This window comes from Solea senegalensis, linkage group LG19, assembly GCF_019176455.1.
Source record: "Solea senegalensis isolate Sse05_10M linkage group LG19, IFAPA_SoseM_1, whole genome shotgun sequence".
Classification (NCBI taxonomy): domain Eukaryota; kingdom Metazoa; phylum Chordata; class Actinopteri; order Pleuronectiformes; family Soleidae; genus Solea; species Solea senegalensis.
Genome location: NC_058038.1, coordinates 16016924 through 16037772, shown reverse-complemented (window position 1 = coordinate 16037772; position 20849 = coordinate 16016924). Strand labels below are relative to the sequence as shown.

Genomic DNA, 20849 nt, shown 5'->3' with positions numbered 1-20849 from the left:
ATTGGATTCACAGTCGAGATGCACAGATTGCTTTTAATTGTTACATGAACTTAAAACCGTGTGAGTAGCAAATGAATACAGTCTTAAAATGTGACAAGTATGCAATTAACCATTGAACTTCGGCAATTAAATCACAAGAAAATAATAATTTGACAGCCCTAATTCAAAACCGGTTTTGAAGACTTTGTTTATGTCACATCCATAACTTGCCATGAACCAAAAAATTGTTTGGGGGGAAAAAAGGAAAGGAAATCCAGCAAAGTGGGAGCCTTGAAGTCTGCTATATCTCACTACAATGGTCACCATCCCATTCTATCAATCACTGCTTTAAGGTAGGTACACCACAGTATATGAAAAATATGAGGGAAAGTAGGCAAGTTTGTTGAGGACTGTAGTTTCCATTTCAAAACTTGTGCAAGACCACTTCCTTAATTCAACAGTTCAGTCAAACGATCAACCAGATCTACTGGTGAGTGAACAAATGAAGAGTAGGCAGAAAGAACTTTAACGTTGTCCTAATTGATCGAAGTTTGTCATTCATTATGAAGCAACAGACATTTGAAAAAAGTTTAAAACAGCTGCACTTAAAATAAATAAGGAGCTAAAATGTTGAACTGAACTTGTGTTTATTTTGTTATTTAAGCAGCCCGTCTAGGGAATTATACATTACTTATCAAGTCTGATGTCGACAGAACATCAGTATTCTTCTTGTTGTGAAAGCACAAAGCTTAGTACAAAATGTAAGTCATTGTAATTCTGAATTACAGAGCAAGACGTTCTTCAAGTAAAGTTTCAACTTGTCCCTCTGCTTTCATTAAATAAATCAATAGTTCTAGATTAGACAGTGCCAGTGCCAGCTGGATACGTCCACAATCCGCGTGATTTGACAGAAAACTGGAGCTGGCGCAACCCTGTAATTCTAACCTGTGAAACCATTCACACAGAACTATCGATGTCCTTACCTAAAACTACAAAAAAAAAAAAAACCATGAACCATTTTAATTTCACCTTCAATATGAGATATAGGTTCTAAACTTCTCCGAAACATGGTCACACAGTAAACAGGTTGTGTTCCATACTGGGTTTTTGCAGGGCTTTGACAGAGCTGCAGGAGAAACTGAAACTATGCCCCCAAAATAGCAGCTGTAGAGAGCAGAGGAGGGGCTAGCTAATGATTCGGCTAATTGACTGCAAGGAAGGGAACTCCTCCCTCTCCCCAATGTGCAGGGTCTTGTGGGAGTTGAAGTCTTTGGGAGCCAGCACCTGTCTGCAAGTGGGGCAAACCTGACATTCCAGCTCTGCGGCGGCGTTGGCGACAGTGGTGGGCGTCTGCCACGCACTCTTCTTGTTCTTGTTTTTCTTCCCTCCTCCGGCGCCCGACTGTTTCTCCAGGGCCTTGCAGTCTCCGTGGGCCGTCAGCAGCTCCTGCTGCTTACCAGTGTCCGGCAACAGCACGAGCAGTTCGTTGAAGATGCGGTTAAAGTCCTCGCCGAGCAGGTCCTTACAGCTGCGGTGATACTGAGCTGCTGATATTACGCCCTGGGAACAAAAGCAGGAGTTTAATAAAGCCATTCATCTAGTTATTCACTTTGAATAAAACATTTAATAACTGATAGTTTTATTGATACAAGTCAACTGCAGTGGATAACCATCAGTCCATCTCTAAAATTCCCAAGAAATCATGTTTTTTTAATGCACGACTAAGACAGTACACAGTTCCAAGAGGAAAATGAGCAATTAAAAGCACAGTGAGTAAAAAAAGTATCATAACTTACTTGTCTGAACTGAGCAGAATAGTTTTTGAACTGGTTGAACTTTGACTCATCATTGTGGAGATAATTTTTAATGGACTGGATCAGGTCCAGGTTTCTCTGGTGGAAGTTCTCTGGTACCAAGTAACCACCACTTGATATTTTGGGAGGCCTACTGGGGAGAAGAAAAAAAAACAAAACTTTGATTAAAAAAATAACTCATACCAATGAGGGCCAACAGGGGGCTTTTAACAAAAACTTGGCAAACAAGGCAGCCATTTACGGGTTGACTGAAGGAGCAGGCTCAACCACTTTGCTGTTGCTGTTGAGGGGGATCCCAGTGAAGCCAGGGGGAGGCTTAGGGGCTGAGAGTCCAAGACCAGGTGGAGGAGGGGGTGCTGAGGAGGATGAGGCAGGAGCTGAAGCCTTCAATGGGAAGGAGGTCTTGAAGCCTGACAGATAAACACAGTGTGAGCTTCAGCTTCCATCACCTCCTAGTGGTAAAAATCAATTGTTGCACACCAAGACACAACTAAATAAGTGCCAGACTTTGGCAAATAAAATGTCAGGTATTTCAACCGGAACTGACAGTTTTGTGATTAACACCAGACATTCAATGTCATACCACGAAATTGTAAAATCTGACATATTCTAATGTGCTGAACTCCACTAAGAAAAATAAATACATAAGATACATAATGCATAAAAACGGAATACTGATGAGGTCCATCAAAAAGAAGAGATGGTACACAAATAAACAAAGTCATGCCAAGATCATGCCTGGACAAAGAGCTACATTTACAGCAAACAAGACATTTGAGCAAGTTTTTTGTAAAGCACTTTTTTTATTTATTTATTTTTTTAAATATTGATTTTTTTATTAACTGAAGGCTTCAAAGGTTCTCCAACACACTTGGAAGGAAAGGGAAGGGTGAGGTGCAACACGCAACTTCACCAATAAATGTTGCTAAATTGTACACACCGTACCTTTAATTCTAAGACGAACAGCACACTTGCATCAAACAGGATATTACCTCATAATGACAATAAAAACTTCTTGAATCTTGAATTACCTGGTGGTGGTTTCTTGGTTGTGAGAGCAGGAAACTCTTCCTCTTGTTCCAGGTGCGGGGCTGTGTTAGGACGAGAAGTGACTGCAGCTGCCTTCTTGCCGATGGTTGGTGATTTCTCAGGGTGTCCATTAGCTAATCCCATTGTCAGTGCCGCCGCCGCCGCAGTACTGGAGAGAGGTTTGTTGCAGTTTTTCTCGGGGACGTTCTCCTTCTGTGCAGTTTTCACCACTGAGACTGTATTTACAGGTGTCGTCATGGTTGAAGACACAGACGCAGATGGAGGCAACGTGTTCTTTTGCTGTTTTTTCTTCTTGCTGGCTTTGGAGGTAGAGACATCTGTGTTGGGAGTTGGGTTTGATGAGCTTGAGGTCATGACGGAGGGTTTGCTGTTGCCTCCTTTCACTGTGAGCAGAGACGAGATATCCAACATGGTGGGCACCGGACGCGTTATCCCTCTGCTGTCGTCATCTGAGGAAGGAGGAGACCTGGTAGCCGCTGCCTTCCCATTCTCCCCTACTTTCTTTTTCTTACGTGAGACGGAAGAGGAAGAGGAAGAGAGGAGCTGCGGGCCAGATGACAAAGATGAAAGGGGAGGAGGAGGTCTGGAGGAAGGAGGAGGATGATTGATGGGTTTAGCAGTATTGTTTGACCAAGCAGATTTGGTGCCAGCTGCATGTTTTGGGGGACGGACTTTAGACACAAGAGCAGGGAAATCCTCCTCTTGGAAAGAGGAAGTCTTTTTTGGTTGGGCAGAGTAAGCTGGGGTCATGGGGGATGAAACAGCGACAGTTGACAGGCTGGGGAAGTCATCCTCCTTCAAAGCTGCACGGGTTACTGGAGCTACTGCAGGAGCTAACTTTACACTAGAGGGAGACAAAAGACGAACAGGAGAAATTTAACATTTCATCAACACAGTGAAATTTTCAATGAAATTTACACTTTCTATTTTGTGAAAAAAACATTACCCTGATGTTGCAGCTGTGGCTCCCAAAACTGGGAATTCATCTTCTTCTCCTGGATTAGCACTTTTCATTGTTCGAACTGTCAAAAGACAATGGGTGTCTGTGAGAGACGTCAGAAACACTACCATGGATGTTTACACCCATTGTGCATTTAAAACATATTATACCTGGCGGTTTGTTTGTTGGTTTGATATGTGCGGTCCTGTGTCTGGACTCCTCTAGTTCTGTTCTCTCCATCCTCTCCTCATTGCAGTGTTTGGGAGTGTTCCTCTCCTGCACCGCTCCTCTCTCCTCCTGTCTGCGCACTGCCATTGACGCCCTCATAGCAGCTTCCATTTGTCTGTCTTCTTCCTCTCTGCATTGACAAGCACACACTCATATTAAGTCATAAACTACACCATGGATGATAATAGATTGCAGCAGCTTCTGGTATGTTTAAGGATGAAATGACAAATCACTCTCCAAAGCAGTATCTGCTCATTCATGAAAGTGACACACACCCCTAAGTAACATTAGAATGTGTTTCCTGTAATCAGATTGGGATTGGATCGCGCTTCACCACATGCATTTGCAGCTGGTATTAACATGCATCTCCGGTGTCCAAATCAAGATCCAATTGCCATCAGATCACGGTCATCCACACCTTTCTCTTTGCTTTGCGAAGCAGGGGAAGACGTTGTCTTTGATGAACGGAAAACTGACGAAAACAGAGGACACTGTGCAGTTTTGTCACTGACACTGCTTTCATGTTAGCTGTCCTCAGAGACACAAACTTATTTCTGCTCACGTAGTTGTTGTGGGTGGATCGAAAACAAATCAAAGACTTATTGCATTTACACGTCTGTTCTCCGACCTCCTCTCAAAGTGGTTTGGATCAAATAACAATCGGGTGTATTTACACCTGTACTTACAAGTGATCAGGTGCTATCCTATCACAGAAAATGCATTTTAAAGCTGGGTGTAAAGGGGGCCAATGTCAAACATGACACCAGATTTTGGACTCACCGTGAATATCTCCAGCTTTTCTGCCCCCCTCCACCATGAGGCCGTCCTCTTCCTCCTCGATTGTGACGTGTCTCTTCATAATCCTCACCAGTTACCATACCTAAAGGACATGTGCATCTTGGTTGTATTCACATTCACTGCTTCCATACTACAGTTGTATTCACAGTAAACCTAAGGGAACACCAAGTATGTAAAGTATTGTGAATAGCCAAGTCTCATAAAATCAAACAACATCCTCACTGACCTTCATTTCTCCTCTGTTGCCTTGGGGCATAGGTGAACTGCAGGTCAATGTGGCGGTTCTGCCGAGCCTCTGCCCGGTTCTTGCTGTGCGCTCCAGCTTTGTGGGCCTTGTAGTCGATCTCAGTGCGGAATGCATGGGTGAACTGTTCTGTGGCACAGCGGCCTTCCTCACATAGGTAGTGACTCTCTCTGAAGTGCTCACTTAAGTACTGATAGTCACTGTTGACAGCAGGGTCGAAATACCAGATTAACAACCAGCTTCATTATTCCTCCTTTCATTGAATGGCTCATGACCAAATTGGGTTATGACACACACCTGTAATATTCCTGAGAACCATCTGCGTCACAGAAGTGGCAGAAGTAGTGGTCCCTGCGCAAGTGTTTCAGCAGCTCATCATTATCAAGGTATCGGTCATCGCAGAACTTGCAGAGCGGGTGTCCTCTGTGACTTGTGTCGTCCGGGTCTCCATGTGCTCTGTGACGTGCCAATTCCTTACGATTGTACCACTTTCTTTCATGGGTGAAGATCTGGCAGGAGAAGAACATTTTAAAACAAGAAAAAAATACATTTTTAATCAATCCTCAAAACACTGCAATTCAGAGTAGTTGAAGATAGAAATGTTTCAAAGCTTTAGAGACATAATTTGTTTTTCTTTGTTAATTAGTAGTTCCCACCATGTGTATTCAAATTTATGGAGAACGTGGAATGTTATTTACTTTGAGATGCTTTGAGCAGAGCTTGCAACAGAAGAGCTCATGCTGCTTCCTCATGTGCTGCTCCAGCTCCTCGAACCTGGAGAAGACCTTTGGTTCTGGGCAGCGGACACACTCTGCCAACAGCAGATGCCTGTTGAAACACAACATGTGATCAGCAGATAAATCAAACCAAATAAAGTGTCAATCATTGACATTGTGAGACTAACAACATTTTTATCTTAACGAAGCAGGAAAGTATCAGACCTGAAATATGATGAAAATGAAATTAGATTAATTTTTTTTAATAGTGATACAGCCATATTAAGAACTAACAGTCACATGCCACTGGCCTTTAACTGATAACTTCAGCTGAGTGAGAAATTAGTCTGAGAATCGTACTTATTTCCAATCTATGGGCAACATATTCACTGGATCAATGGATGTACCTGTACTGAGCGTAAATCCTCTCATCACCGAAATAAATGTTGTGCTTCTTCTCACATGCAAAGTGTTGGTAGGGCAGAGATGAGAAGGCCTCCACTTTTTTCACAAACACCACCTGAGAACAACAGAACAGTCAGTGAAAACATAAGCACGAAACATCTTGAAGGAACAGTAAATAAATGACTGCAGTGCACTGATGACACAGTGACTTCCGAGCCAACGTATGTCATAGGGTTAGGGTTGGACTGGTGAGCTGTCTCAACAGCATTACATAATGTGGTAGATACCCCAGTGGAATTATGGGAAAGCGGTCACTACATAACACCTAGCCTGGGAGAACTGTTATCAACACTTTCGAGTACACTCTGCTTAATAAAGCACTTTAACATGTAAAACAACGAAGCTCAGTTTCTATTTTCACAAACCGAAAACAGCTTCATTCACTTTCAAAAGGGAGTGGTACCGCTCGACTAGCCGGCTGTGACGCTATCCAAGAGATTTGACAAATTGACTAAAAGTCAATTTAGCTAAAGGAAAATGACAGCACGCCTTTATTACACATTGACTTTTAAGCCTCATCTTGTTTTAAAAAGAAGCAGCATTTGTGGCCACAGAACACTGAACCACACACAAAATAGCTGTTATATATATTAATTACTGAACAACTTGACTCGTTAATTAAAAACACAATCAACAGAGTGGTGAGTGGTCTAACTACCAGACTGACAACTGGTCACAGAGGCCACATTGTAAGAGGGCGACCTGCTCTCAGATATGGCTAACAAGCTAACCTACCACACACCTGACTTACTATGTTCGCGTTAGCTGTATTAGCTAAGCTAATGACAGCGAGGGAACAGTGGTGTTGAACAACCGACAGACACTGATTGCTGCTTTTCATCAATAATATAATTTATTTAGACACCAGGTTAGACAGTATGATTTCAGTCTCGCAGATTGTTCCTCTATGATCGAGCGACATAAGTGGTAGGGCCTAGTTAGCAAAACTGGGAGCTATCCCCAAGTTCCAGTAGCTTAGCCGCCCGTACCTTGTCGAGCTCCACCCGGCAGACGGCGCAGTACTTCTGCTCGCACAGCACCCGCATCTTCGTGGAGCAGCGGTAACAAACCGGGTGGTCGCATTTCCCAAAGGCGAAGATGTCGACGTCTTGGCAGCACAGGACGCAGTGCTTCTCGGTCTCCTTAGTGTGTGTAGAATTCATGTTGGCGAATAAAAGCACAAATGGACCTCTGACCGTGTATTATTACGGGGAAGAGACACCACCGTTCGGACGCTTACGTATAATCAAAGTCAGAAGCGCCGGCGCGTCACGTAAAGTAGCTCCACGATCCGTAAAGCATAGGGATGGGCCGAGAACCTGACTGACACACTTGTGTTTGTTTGTGCAGGGCCACAGGATGTCGTTGCTCCACGTGTGCGCGCTGGTACTATGTAACGTGGAGGAAATGAGAAACTGTTCAGGAATACATACGTGTGTGCGTATTTGCTGCAAGGTTCGTGGGAAAATGTGGTGCGTTTTTACAACATAATATCAAGTTTGAGGTAAACTGGCCACATTTTCTTCTAAACCTTCATTGTAGTTGTAGTAGTAGTTTAATGTGCCAAGTTGTCTGTTTGACTAGAATTTTGCTTTTATTATATTAATACTTTATCTTGAGAAACTTTATTGCCATGTCTCATTCAGTGGCAGTAGCTTAGTGCAAGACTAGTGGAAGTGATTACAATTTATAAACCAGTACTAATATTACTAAGCAAAGTAGCCTTGAGTTACTGCATTACAACATTGTGATTTAAAAAAATTAAATAAATATAAATGTTTTTTTCATTATTTTTTGTCCTAGAGATAAATCTCACTCATAGATTCTCTATGATAGCTCCATCCCTGAATTTATTCAATCAATAAAAGGTACATTTTTCCGTACTTATCTCCCAGCCCATTAACAAGTGGAAAAAGGTTTTGTACACCTGTGACACATGAGAACAGACATGTTCCGATTCAAGACACAATTGGATTTACACAATGTGGCTGGTAATATATTTACATAGTTTATATAACCAGCCACATTGTTCAATATTACTAATATTTACTAAATATTGATCAAAAGCCAGCATTTTTTTATTAAATGCTGCAGCCATAAATTTGGATTACACCTAAAGTTTAGTAATTCTGAAGATGGTTTGATGTATACAGCATTTCTACAGTAATACAAGTATTATTAGTGCTTTCTCTGAGTAACAGGTTAGGTCACAGCTTCTGATGTGATCCACTCACCACTATCATAAAATCATTAACTTTAATTGTCTGCACTACTATGTCTGATTAGATTATAATTTAGAGTGGACAAAAGGAATGGTGACCAGAAAGACCGCATTCATACCCACAATGTGACGTGAATAAAAACACACCTAAACATAGCTGAATGTGAAAAAAGACCCAGGTCCCAGGAAGACAAATGTGAATACTGGAACACTGAACCGGAACAGTGTGTTTAGTATATCCTATTACGATAACAATGACCAGTGTTCATTTCCAGGATGTACGTTTCATGACGTACAGTGTATAAGCAATGACTTATGCAGTTCGTCAGTGCTTAAATACAGTCCATAGTGTCCATGGCTGTAAAGTTCCTTGCTAGCGTTTCTTGTTGTAGTTGTTGCCCAGTCCCATGACACTGAAGGTACAGCTGACAATCTTCTCGTAAAGAAGAAACATGAGGGCTGCAGTCAGTATCGTCTGCAGCAGCTTGGCCTCTAGCCCTTTAAACAGACCCAGTACGCCATACATCCTGCAAAAGAATATCAGGCATCAAAAGACAGGCTCACTGTAACAACAAGATGTATTCCACATGACGGAGATAGCAATGATGTAGATAAGAATATGTGTAATTGACATTAAGAGAAACCTGATCTTAGCAACCCATCAGTTTTACAGCTATGGATAAATGTCTATAAATGAAGGGTTGTATTTTTCTTGCCAAGGTTACAGATAAGCAAAACAATTCCCCTGTGGATAAGTGAAAATCAGAATTGGGCTGCTGGTAACAAATATCTTCTTTTTCAACTGTAACATGTGGTCCAAGTCAACTGTGTGCTTCAGCACTGCATTATAGACTACATACAGATCATATAAGCTCTGTTCAGACAGAGGGCCCCTCCCATCTTCAATCGACTTATGATTATATAATGTTCTGCAACTCTACTAAAGTAGTCTTTGGTTGCAAAATTCTTCAAATGAGTCCACAATTTGGCAATACCAGCACCATTGTGTTTCCATTTCCCAGGGATGGATGTGTAACTGGGAACCACGGCAGGTTTGTGTTCATGCCATCCAATATTGATATTAATATTAATACTCATTGATTTTTTACTGTTATTGTGATCATCTGCCTCTCTTCTATTAGCTTCAGGTACAATTCCCACTATTTTCTACATTTTACATTTCCGTGATTTATATGATTCCACTCTTTGTAAATCTGACGTTTCATATGATCTCCTGAACTTGTTTAATAAAAATTTGTGTGAGAATGTGTGTGTGTGCCTGTGTGTGTGTACCCACCTCAGTTTACTGGCAAGTAGACACCTGATAGTCTTTAGACTCGACAGAAATTTTGACTCGTCTCTTGGTATGTTGGACTGTCCAAACTTCGGTAATTAAAAAAGAAAAATATATATTATATCATACTACAGTATATACAGCATACATTTGTACACAGGCATATACAGTAATTCACATAAAACATACCCTGAGAATTGACTGTATGGTCTGCAATGGATATGTTACAGTGGTTGCCACCGCTTTAGCCACAGCACCAATGATGAAGACTTCAGCAGATGACAGCTTGGGAGGAAAAGAAATATTAATTTATGCATTTTTGTTTGTCACAAATCTAAAGCTAATGCAGAAAGATGACCAGTGTTACCTTCAATGTCTGAGGAGTACATGGTCAGACAATGGCCAGACTGTCCTGAGCTAATACATTTACCCATAAGTTAGTTAGTGGTGGATTCTGTACCTGATATCAAGCAATCACTACATAAGCAGAATCTGTTGCCTGCTGATTCCCATCTACTATGCTCGCTACAAAAGAGTTTTATGGCATGGTGATCATACTGATCTTTGGTGATCCAGTTTCCTTTGCTTGTCCCTGACTGTTTGGGCAATCTTCCACAATCTTTACTTTTTATGAATATAGCCAACAAAGGATTGCGTTACCTGACATATTGCCTGGTATTTATGCTACAGTTTAAATGTCAAATGGTTTTGAACAGTGTGGCGTGCCACTAAAATGGCACTGTTTTGGTTCCGAGTGCAAGATGTCAGTTCCTTTCCGTTTAAGCCAAACAGACAATCATGTGAACAGAATTACCACATCAATGCATATCGAGTGTTTACTCATCCATATAATAGGATAACCTGAGATAAGTTCTCTCCTTTTGTTTTCCACAGACATGGCCATTATTTAGAACATAAACTGCATTAACAATCACAATTATACAAGTCAACTTTACAATGTTTAAGATTCTACTTATTGTCAAAATCATGAGGGGTTTAAATACTAGTCGTACAGTAAAGGGTTTAGTAATGAATCAGGATATTTTTCAGTAATGAATCAGGATATTTTTCAGTAATGAAACAGGACTTTAATATTAATTAAATATCATTCATAATTATAATATTAATATACTGTTTTTTTCCTTTTACAATCTGTATCCCCCTGCCTCCCCTGTTTCGCACTCACCTCCCTGGGAACTCCTCTTCTCAGCTGCCTCTTCAGACCCTCATAAATCATGAACTGGATGGCAGGGTTCAGCACCAGCAGCAGGGACGGGACGGTCCCATTCCACAGAGCTCCCACACCCTCATCACGTAGTATCTGCACAAAAGCATCTGCATGTCCGCAGGAGTATATTAGGAGGACACAGGAGAAGACACAAGTTGAGAAAATCCAAATACAGTACTGAATCCCCTGTACAGTATTTAGAAGAAAGGACTATTAAACAGGTATGAGCATAATCAAACAATGGCCATTTACCCCGAATGCCAGAGTAGTTGGTTCTCTCGATCGCTGCATTGCGAAACTTGGAACCCTGAAGCTTCAGTCTGGTGTTCACCACCCACAACGGTGTGGTAACTAGAACATTCACAATACCTAGAGAGCGACAAACCCAAAAAATATCTGTGGTTAGTTTACATTCATAAAACCTGTAATATCATCTCTTGGAGCCTGGCAATGTTATCGAACAATAGTCTTTTGTCTTGACATTGAAATGTGCAGGAGTGGCTTTGACTGCAATTTGATCTGATTCCTGTTTTGATTGTTGTTTTTCTTGTACCTGCAATGACCAGCTCACCTGCAGCGATGCCTATGATTAAGTCAGTACTGGGTACTGACTGTTTTCCCTTCAGCCAACTCGCCTTTAGGCTGTGGAAGCAGTAGAAGTAGACAAAGTTGGAGCAGCACAGGCTACAGATGACGGGGAACCAACCTCTGTAAGGAGCTAGACTACGGAGGGAGAAAGGTGGGCAGGAAACAAAAGAATACAACTTTACGTTGTGCATCCTGAACATCATTTATTTGTCTCTTTCTCAGTTCAGGTGTAAATGTTGGAAGTGTACAACTATTACTTTCACTCACAGTCCTTCTTCCTCGATAATTTCTGCCAGAATGGCTGGAGTTGACCTGGCCTTCCGATTTTCATCCACTAAACCAAAACAGAAGACAGGCAAATATGTTGATAATGCCGATTTCCTCACACAGTCCAAAAACATGTATTATGGGGATATGGTAAATTGGTCACTCTAAATTGTAGGTGTGAGTGTGAGAGTGGATGGTTGTTTGTCTCTATATGTGACCCTGTGATGGACTGGTGATTGGTCCAGTCTATACCCCACCTTTCACCCTATGTCAGCTGAGATTGGCAGAGCACAGCCCCTGGGGCCCTCATGTGGAGGATAACGTGGTAGAGGATGGAAGGAAGGATGTTGATAACCATCATTTTTGAAAATATGACCACATTTCTGCAACTGCTTACCTTGAAGCCGTAGTCTGGCAGAATCAAGGGGGAAGAACACTGTCATTGCAGTCACACTCCCCTAAAACAAACTGCAGTCAGTAGTAGAAATGTGTACATGTTCTTTCTTCCATTATGGTCAAATGTCATGACAAAATGTAATGATTTAAAGTGATTCAAGTACATGTAGCACAAAATACGTTATACATACTAACAGTGATCTGCTGATTTATCTTTGGTCATATAGCCAGAAGTGTTTAACAACATTGTTTTCATAATATCGAGCAGCTCTTATATAATCCCTGCTATTGCCGAATCGAAGTTTCACAGCTGTTGCGCTAATCTGAGAGGTAACTCGCTCTACAAGGTGTTAATCATTAGCAAACGACACATTTTGAATTGAGTTCTAAGTGCAACACCTAAGTCTAACGAGAAGTGAAAGTGAACGTTAGCTTACCACAGCTCCAGACACAGCATGAACCAAACTCTCATACGAGAACACCTCGGAGCCCATTTTCACCAGATTTTGCTCTACGTTCACCAGTCCAACTGCATGTAGCTCAACTCCGTTACCGGTTTCTGTGGTTTAGCCTTCACTTCGCTAAACCACTGTCGCAGCACAGCAGAGTAGGTTAGCCGAGGAAGGGATTGTGGGTAATGTAGTTATTTTCACTCACTCACTCAAAAATGGTGAACAACAGTGAGGTAACAGACATTTAAAAAAATGACCAATAAATAATACAAAATTATAATCTCAAAAATTCACCCAAAAGTAAATGCAATTAACTCTAACTGAGAAGCCTCATGTTGTGTTTCTAAATGATCATATATCATTAATGTGAACGAAATTTTCATTGTTGGAAACAACACTTTACTACACTACTAACACTACACATGAAGCAGTCAATCCAAGCTGACTTTGTATGGGAATAAACTTGCTGCGACTGACTAACATTGTCCTAAATACTTCGAATCTCAAAGACAGACAACCCAAAGATTATTGAGAGCATTTGTAGGGGTGTCGAGTGTGTGCCGATTATGGTTGGAGGAGTTTTTTGATACTGTACATAGTGATGATTGGTCTATGGGTGAGGCTTAAAACAGGAAAAACTGTGTTGAGCAGTACAGGAGGTAACAATGCTCAATGCGTCACTCTGTATTACAGAGAAAGATATCAGTTAGTTCAATGTTTTTGAAGCGTGGAGGCATGAGGCACTGACACATTATCAACACAGAATAACAACACGGAAATGTGTACTGCCATTTTCACGGACCAGACCGGGACACTGTCACTGATAACATGGCTGCCAGACGGGGCAGAAGTTAAACATTGGTGCTAGCCTCTTAACAAAAGGCCCAACTAATGAAATCTACAGCTGCAAAAGTCTATAATATCTTAACACGTCTGCTGCTTTTCCCCACAGTTAGACAGCTTCTCCTGTCTGGATACTGAAGATTTTCAAATATAAACGGTATGTACGTAGACTTTAGAAAAGGCATGAACTTAGATCTTTTAATGTAAAATTATCTGACCACCGTTTTGAAAAGACATACATTAGTTCGACAGTCAAATACAATGTAGTCAAAACATAAACACAATGCCAGCATGTGGAGGTATAATGAATGTGTGGGATCTGATTCCTCTTCTTTGGATTTTTCTCTACACACAAACCGAATGATTATCGTGTGACACGGCACGGAATAACAGCGTTGCCAAATTGCATCACACCTAATGACTTGCATTGTAGTCTACAATTCACTAAGTGTCAGCATTGTACTGTCTGCATGCAAACATATTTGCAGTCTGCAGAACACGCAAAGAAAGACAGAAAGGCCCTCAGTCAAACTGGGATTCAAACCGGTGACCTTCTTGCTGTGAGGCAACAATGCTAGCTGCCGTGTGGCCCATAAGTAAACAGCTAAAATAAATTAAGATATAAAATGATTCCATCAGTCTCCAGCCCGTTCATTCAGCCACTCTTGACACAGCCTCATGTGCTCGTCGCTTTCCTCCTCAGTCCTTAGTTTCATCCTTTCCTCCTCCACTCTTCTGCTTCTCTCTTTTGCCTCCTCTTTAATCTTCCTGTCTTCCTCCACCCTGCGCTCCAGCAGGGCCTCCACAGTGGCTGTCACAGTTCGTAATGAGCGCTGCGGGATCCACTTGGGATCCACTGTGGGGAGAAAGGGGTCTCCAGCTGAGACAAGCAAGGGCTGAGGATCCAAGGGAATGTGGAGGAGGTGGGCATGCAGCATCATGCGGTACGGGGAGTCGTCCGTTCCTGAGCTGTAAGTGAAGTCTCCAACAATGGTATGGCCGATTGCACTGCAGTGGACCCTTAACTGATGAGTTCGACCTGAGGGAAAAAGTACAGGTGCAGAGTCAAGGAGGGAGGAACAGTTTTCAAAAATGTGATGGACCACTGTCTTGACACACACATGGGAAAATATGAGTACTTAATCTCCAGTATACAATATATCTAGTAGTGTAAGGAGAGAGAAGGTTCACTGGTGGGACCCAAAACACAATAAAAGGAGCCCGGTACAGAAAATATTTACATTTCACTTGTCATTCAAGTTTTAATATTCCATTGGTTTTAAATTATCAAACTGAAATAACTTAAAACTGTGTAAGTGAGGCTGAACAATATGGTCAAATCACGATAAAAAACTAATTCACATTAGATGACAATAATCTCAATAAAATAATAAATAAAGTAACATAAGTTTAATAAAACAGTTAAATGTGATTTTGAACTTATTTGTGGAAACAATGAAACATTTATGTGACAGTTATGTGTGATTTATTATCCAGCACTATATTGAGCACGGTTTGCTTCTAAATGAATCAACAGGCCACACAGCTGAGAAATCCTGAATGTCCATGATGTGACAGGAAAAGAATTACCTGTGTGTGGCTGCAGTAGCACCTTGGTGACAAGATCTCCATCATAAAGCCCATACTCCAACACCGTCAGCTCAGTTTGACAAGACTTAGGGTTTTCACAGCCTGGCGAGAGGAAAAACAATGGATGCGAATAAGCAAGAAAAATTAAATGCAAATTTCCATTTCACTGACACACACAGATGTAGATTAGGGGAGTCTGTGACAGCCTGGTTGTGTGAGATAAATAGGCAGACAGTGCAGTCAAACATTCCAAGACTCCTTCCAATTATCCACATTTCAATGATTCATTTCAAACTACATTTAGTTAACTGTGGGGTAACAGAATAAACTAAAATGTGGTGAACAAAATACTGAGTTCAGTAGTCACAATTAAATGTAAAACAAATCATCAAAATTTTCAAAGAATGGCATAATGGGAGTCTGACTTATGTCAAATGTACTAAGATCTGCTGTTTTGTGTACCTTCTGTTCCTTTAACACACATCATATGTGTTTTTCCTTCTGAGGAGTTCTTGCCGATCGAGAAGTCCAGAGTTTGTGTCTGGTTTTCCACCCAGCCACGGATCTAAAGAAGCAAAAATGTGAAACTAATTTTATCTGCAGATCTTATATATTACCACACAAGGGTGATATATGAACCGATACATGGTAGCATTTGTATGTAAGGTTTGTGTGTGTCACAGTGTCCGTGTTTCATACCAGGGCGAGGTAAAGTTTGGTGACAGTGCGGTCCTTGAAACAACGGTAGGCCCGGCCGGCAGCTGCCTTATTGAGAGCCACACAAAGAGCCCCACTGGTGGAGAAATCCAACTGATGACAGAACCTGGAGGAAAGAGAAGTGTTTACTCTCTATGAGCATCAGTCTGTAAGCTGATGTAGTTTGTGAGTAGAAATAATTCTGACCTAAATCCATAGTAAGTGCTAGGGTCTGCCAACTGAGGGAAGCGGTGTCGAAGTTGAGCCTGCACGGTCTGTTTCTCGTAGAACATTTTGCTGTCAATGCGGATGTCCCAGTGCTTGTCCACCACAATGTAGTCATCGCTCTGGTACAGCACATGCAGGCTCTCCACGTCAGCAGGCTCTGTGGTCATTGTGTGCTGTGTTGGACTACACAACCCCTGCAGCGCTGTAGAGAGAATGAGGAGACATATGTATTCATATATAATCCATTGACAGACTAAACACAAAGTTTCCCTCATAAAACGTAACCTGACTGAACCAGACAGTGATGGGGAAATATTTGATTCCTGCATGAAAGTGTAAATACCACAAGCAAAATTTTAATTAGATTTTGAACTAAAGAATCAGACCTAATAATTAAAATATTTCCAGAGAAAATGCATTCGGGAATGCTGAATACTTTCGAGTGTGTGTCTGTCTATATATTTCTTCTTCTTTACATTCAGGCAGCCCATGGCCAAGAGGAAAAAAAGGAATTGAAATCGTAACCGGTAGGAGGAACAAGAAATGTTTATATCTAAATCTATCAGGGATAAGCAGAGCTGTAGAAAAACCTCAGTACTCAAAGACGTTGTAAGCAGAGTTTAAACACATTATCATAATAACAATTCGTACTTGCCCTGTAGGTCTGAGCCAACCAGGCTAACGCTAGCCTGTTAGCATCATCACGTCTTTGCCAGCTGCTGTACGCTAACAGCAGACATGACTAATGTACGGTATATTTTTCACGTGCAGAAAGTTCACATTTACGTCAAATACATGCTAACACAAACATAAACAAACCTTACCACAGTGAGTGGTTCCCTGAGCTCGACTGTGACTGCGCAGCTGCTTCGTCTTCTTCGTTGTCCCGGCTGATGATGACAAACTGATGTGAGAGGTGAACAGCGCCCACTATCGCATGTGCAACAACATAGCTTTTTGTGAGTTACATGAATACATTTCGCTGTGGTTTAACCAAGAAAATAACACTTTTCTCAAGATAAATTAACTAAATAAAAACAGATAATAAAAAATAAAAGTGAATTATTTGCGAGAACCATCATGTACATTTGTTTATGTTTAATATAAAAGCTGCATAGTAAGGCAAGGCATTAATAAGACATTTCTATTGGACTCTGAGAACTCTGCACACATATGTGCCTGGATTGTGTTTGTGCACATAGACATCTTGAATCTTTAAATTGCATCCCTTGTTTTGTTAGTTTTTTCTGTTGTCTTATGTGTCTGCAAAGTGGTTAAAAAGAAAAAAAATAGATAAACCTTTAAAAAGAGAAAGATAAATTAGAGGCTTTTAGATATTTATTATCTAATGTTCAGATTTAATTTGTGTCCCCTTCTACTTCTTTGTCTTGACACAAGTGATTGTGTCAGTTGTTATTGTTCCAGCTCAGTGTGACGTCTATAAATCCCTCACCTCATCCAGTATTGTGAACATGTGACAACTGTTGTGCTGCTTTGCTCCTCGGGGCCAAACCATTTACTCCTTATACTGATAGTGCAGTTTAGAAGTAGTGGTGCTGTATGAACCCATATAGAAAATTAAAGTTATAACATACCAGGCTTCCCGACAATTTTGAGAGACAGCATAGACGCTTTAAATCTAGGTTGTATTTCCTTTGTATATATTTTTTAACCTTTCAGGCTGGTGACATATTGAATGGAGGAACATGAAAAATAACAAGAAAAAGGCTGTGGTTTCGCCCTGCAGCCTGTTACAGCCACTGGAGTCTGATGTTCACTGTACTGATGTTGTTTTCCATTTCTACAGCAAAACCAAACACCACAGCAAATAAAACAAACATGAACAAGAACATTTAAAGCAAAGCATGTTGCTATGGCTCTTTACAAATGTCAGATAAGTATCACAATTATTCACAATAGAATATCTTAACCATTGGTGGTGACTGTATTATTCCAACTCTGCAGAGCAGGCTCTTCCTGTAAATCCACAAACACAGTCAGGTATGAATCAGATAAGCAGATCAAGAATTTCCAATCTTCTCTCTCTCTCTCTTTCCCTCTCTCTGTATTTGTGTGTGTGTCACACACAAACACACACACACACACACACACACGTGGCAATAAGCAGTCTCATCCCAAACGTTTCAGTCAGAAAGCAGAAGCTGAAGAGGAACAAGATACAGCTGATGGATATCACAGATCGTCATGATGTTCTATTATGCTCATGATTTTTTTTTTTATTACGTATAAAATCAACCACAAAAGAAAATATTACCGGGGTTGCATTATTTGCATGTGAAGAAAGTTTTTGGACTGGATGAGTTTTAAAAGAATGACTGGGATGCTATCTTACTTTGAATTTAAATGACTCTACTGTGATGTTTTCAGTTTGGACTTGTACCTTTATGTTCTATGGATTTTTTCAGGAATTAAAACACTACGTCTGGATCCAGATGAGATCATTCACAGCACAGTAAATGATGAGGAAAATCAAGCCACATACAAAATATGAAGGACATGGACTCTATAAGGATAAGTATTCTAACAAAGACACCGTCTTTTAATTTGAATGAAACCAAAAATGTTTTGTAAATGTAATTTGCTGCTTTCTACCTGCAGTGCAGCACAACATCGGTGCTGTTAACTTTCTACTTACGATGCAGAACAAGTCTTTTCTGCAGGCTCGTTGTGAAGAGCCCATAATGACATCAAACTGGGGTGTCCCTCTGCTGCTGGCTCTGCTGCTGCTGGCTCTGCTCTACACCTTCCTCTATCTGCCGGCTACAGCACAGCGAGCTCTGCTGGAGCAGGCGCTCCGCAGCAACAACACCACCACAGCACTGCCCACAGCCGCCGAGGAGGACTGACCCACAGCACTGGACAGACAGACAGACAGACATGTGACAGTGACAGGCTGACCTTGACGAGATAATGTGGATTTACTTTCTCTAAAGATTAGTTTTTTATTTACTTCACCTGGATCCTGGAGCAGATGGTTTGGCTCACTGTGCTGTTGTAACTAATGCATGTGTGAGCGCTATTTAAAACTGCAACAAAACTAAATCCACCCCTGACAGTTCATACTCTACTGCTCTGAGAACTATGGAGAGTAGATAATATATATATATATACATATATATGTATATATATATATATATATATATGTATATATATGTATATATATATGTATGAGTACACTGAAAGTCCCTTGATAACTCTTTAAGTGAACATAATACCACAAATAACAGTGAATAACACGTACAAATATGCATATATTAATATATCCATTGAATGTAAAGGTTTGACACACAAGTATGCATCACACCTTGTTGTTGAACAAAATGTTGTTCTGCAACCCTTTCATTTTTAAACTGATATTGTAAAAATGATGGAGACAAAAGCAGATATGCGACAGTGGCAGACTGTCATGGCGTAAATTATGTTTTGTTATTGTTGTTGTTGTTGTTGATGATGATGTGGTTGTTGTTTGTTTATTTGGTTGGTTCAATTGTCATCCTGTATCCTAAAGCAGGCTGTTGTAACCCATGAATGAATGATTGAATGGGCTGTATTATTTTAAACTGCACCAGCAAAAACAAATGCTTCCCTGACTGTCAATATTCAACTGCTCTTAATGGGAAATATGGGAAAAGTCAAACAGATATTTCGTATCCAAAGTTTTACAGTTAAGTTGCTGTTGCTGATTACAACAAAAACACACAAAAAAATACTTAATAATCATTGTGAACATCATCACAGATAAATAACAATATGTTAGACTGCATATTTAATGAAAAACACACAAATATATATCACACCAGCAAGAATGCTGTGTATTTTCCAAAAGATTGCTTTTTTTAAGCCTTAAAGGTAATGTGATGAGGTGATGATACATAAACATGGCCCTGATACGAAAAAAAATATTGCTGAAATTCATAACATTGTCCAACCTCCGTCATGTAAATAGGCGACAATTTGCTAAATTGGTATAAAACAGATGAATGATTCCAGCCTCAGTCAAAAGTTTTGAACAACACTCTGTCAGTTACAACACTATCAGGACTTGGTTTGTCCAGGGTTTTATCTGTTTATGTTGGAGTAAAATAATATCGGTGTATAATGCACTTCATTGCATTCATTGTGATACAGACCACACAACAATAAAGGAACTGTGCAAAGTGCCAAGTGAATGAACAAATTAAAATACTAGGAGCAGGAGCACATTCACAAAGATGCCTTCTCCAGTGACACTAAAAGAATTTGACTCTGCTGAAGCGTAGGAAAATGTCTTTCTGCCAAGCTCTGTGTGGACAGCGGGGACAGTAAACTCTCGTGGGAAAGTAAGTATGAAACATGTAGGAGGAGAAAGCCTAGAATGGATTTGTAAATGAAATTGTACCAATGCAAGAGTCTGCCCATGGATGATGATGACCAGAGAGTACAAAGTGCGATGGTGTGTGGAGCCTACAGCCATGACAGACGGCATCCAACAGGAGAAGAGATTGAGCAGAGGCATTCATGTAAACAATATCTCCATAACAAGAAGAGGCAAGAAGGTGGCAGCGGCAAGTCGTTTCCTAGCATTAAAAGAAAAACAGCAGGTTTGTTTCTGAACGTTTCAATTTCAACCTGGGGTTTAAAAGAAAGGCTTTCATCAATTGTGACGCAGAGGTGCTTATAAGAGGCCCCAGGGAGGAATCACAGTGAATCTATGTATCACATACTGAAGAACCAAAGCACGACATGTTTCATTCAATAACGACTCACAAATTATGGGATGCTTGGCTACAAACATATGCTGCAAATTGATCT

General features: G+C 40.7%; 3 protein-coding genes across 8 annotated transcripts; all 3 read right to left on the bottom strand.

Annotated features, from left to right (window-relative positions):
- Positions 1–13: 13 nt before the first annotated feature.
- znf598 (zinc finger protein 598) lies at positions 14–7780 on the bottom strand. Of its 2 annotated transcripts, none has more exons than XM_044050079.1 (12): positions 7224–7780; positions 6177–6289; positions 5752–5881; positions 5351–5562; positions 5036–5253; positions 4792–4891; positions 3954–4141; positions 3790–3865; positions 2825–3687; positions 2035–2203; positions 1776–1926; positions 14–1539 (listed from the first exon to the last, which is right to left on the bottom strand). In XM_044050079.1, exons 1-12 carry the CDS (start codon positions 7395–7397, stop codon positions 1165–1167), a joined length of 2769 nt encoding a protein of 922 aa, XP_043906014.1. In that variant the 5' UTR covers positions 7398–7780; the 3' UTR covers positions 14–1164. The 2 variants fall into 2 exon arrangements, with proteins under 2 accessions (XP_043906014.1, XP_043906015.1); XM_044050080.1 differs by having other exon boundaries at positions 1776–1923; positions 7224–7776.
- Positions 7781–8062: 282 nt separating this feature from the next.
- On the bottom strand, positions 8063–12875 carry slc25a17 (solute carrier family 25 member 17). Of its 2 annotated transcripts, none has more exons than XM_044050081.1 (9): positions 12666–12875; positions 12230–12290; positions 11833–11899; positions 11549–11700; positions 11230–11346; positions 10936–11084; positions 9939–10034; positions 9753–9838; positions 8063–8982 (listed from the first exon to the last, which is right to left on the bottom strand). In XM_044050081.1, the coding sequence occupies exons 1-9, from the start codon at positions 12720–12722 to the stop codon at positions 8829–8831; spliced, it is 939 nt and encodes a 312-aa protein (XP_043906016.1). In that variant the 5' UTR covers positions 12723–12875; the 3' UTR covers positions 8063–8828. The 2 variants fall into 2 exon arrangements, with proteins under 2 accessions (XP_043906016.1, XP_043906017.1); XM_044050082.1 differs by having other exon boundaries at positions 12230–12300; positions 12666–12713.
- An 832-nt stretch (positions 12876–13707) lies between these two features.
- Positions 13708–16924, bottom strand: rpusd1 (RNA pseudouridine synthase domain containing 1). 4 transcript variants are annotated; one of them, XM_044050083.1, is made up of 6 exons: positions 16862–16924; positions 16017–16239; positions 15813–15936; positions 15576–15678; positions 15114–15215; positions 13708–14562 (listed from the first exon to the last, which is right to left on the bottom strand). In XM_044050083.1, exons 2-6 carry the CDS (start codon positions 16202–16204, stop codon positions 14159–14161), a joined length of 921 nt encoding a protein of 306 aa, XP_043906018.1. In that variant the 5' UTR covers positions 16205–16239; positions 16862–16924; the 3' UTR covers positions 13708–14158. The 4 variants fall into 4 exon arrangements, with proteins under 4 accessions (XP_043906018.1, XP_043906021.1, XP_043906019.1 ...); XM_044050086.1 differs by having other exon boundaries at positions 16857–16874; XM_044050084.1 differs by lacking the exon at positions 16862–16924 and adding an exon at positions 16689–16836.
- Positions 16925–20849: the final 3925 nt, after the last annotated feature.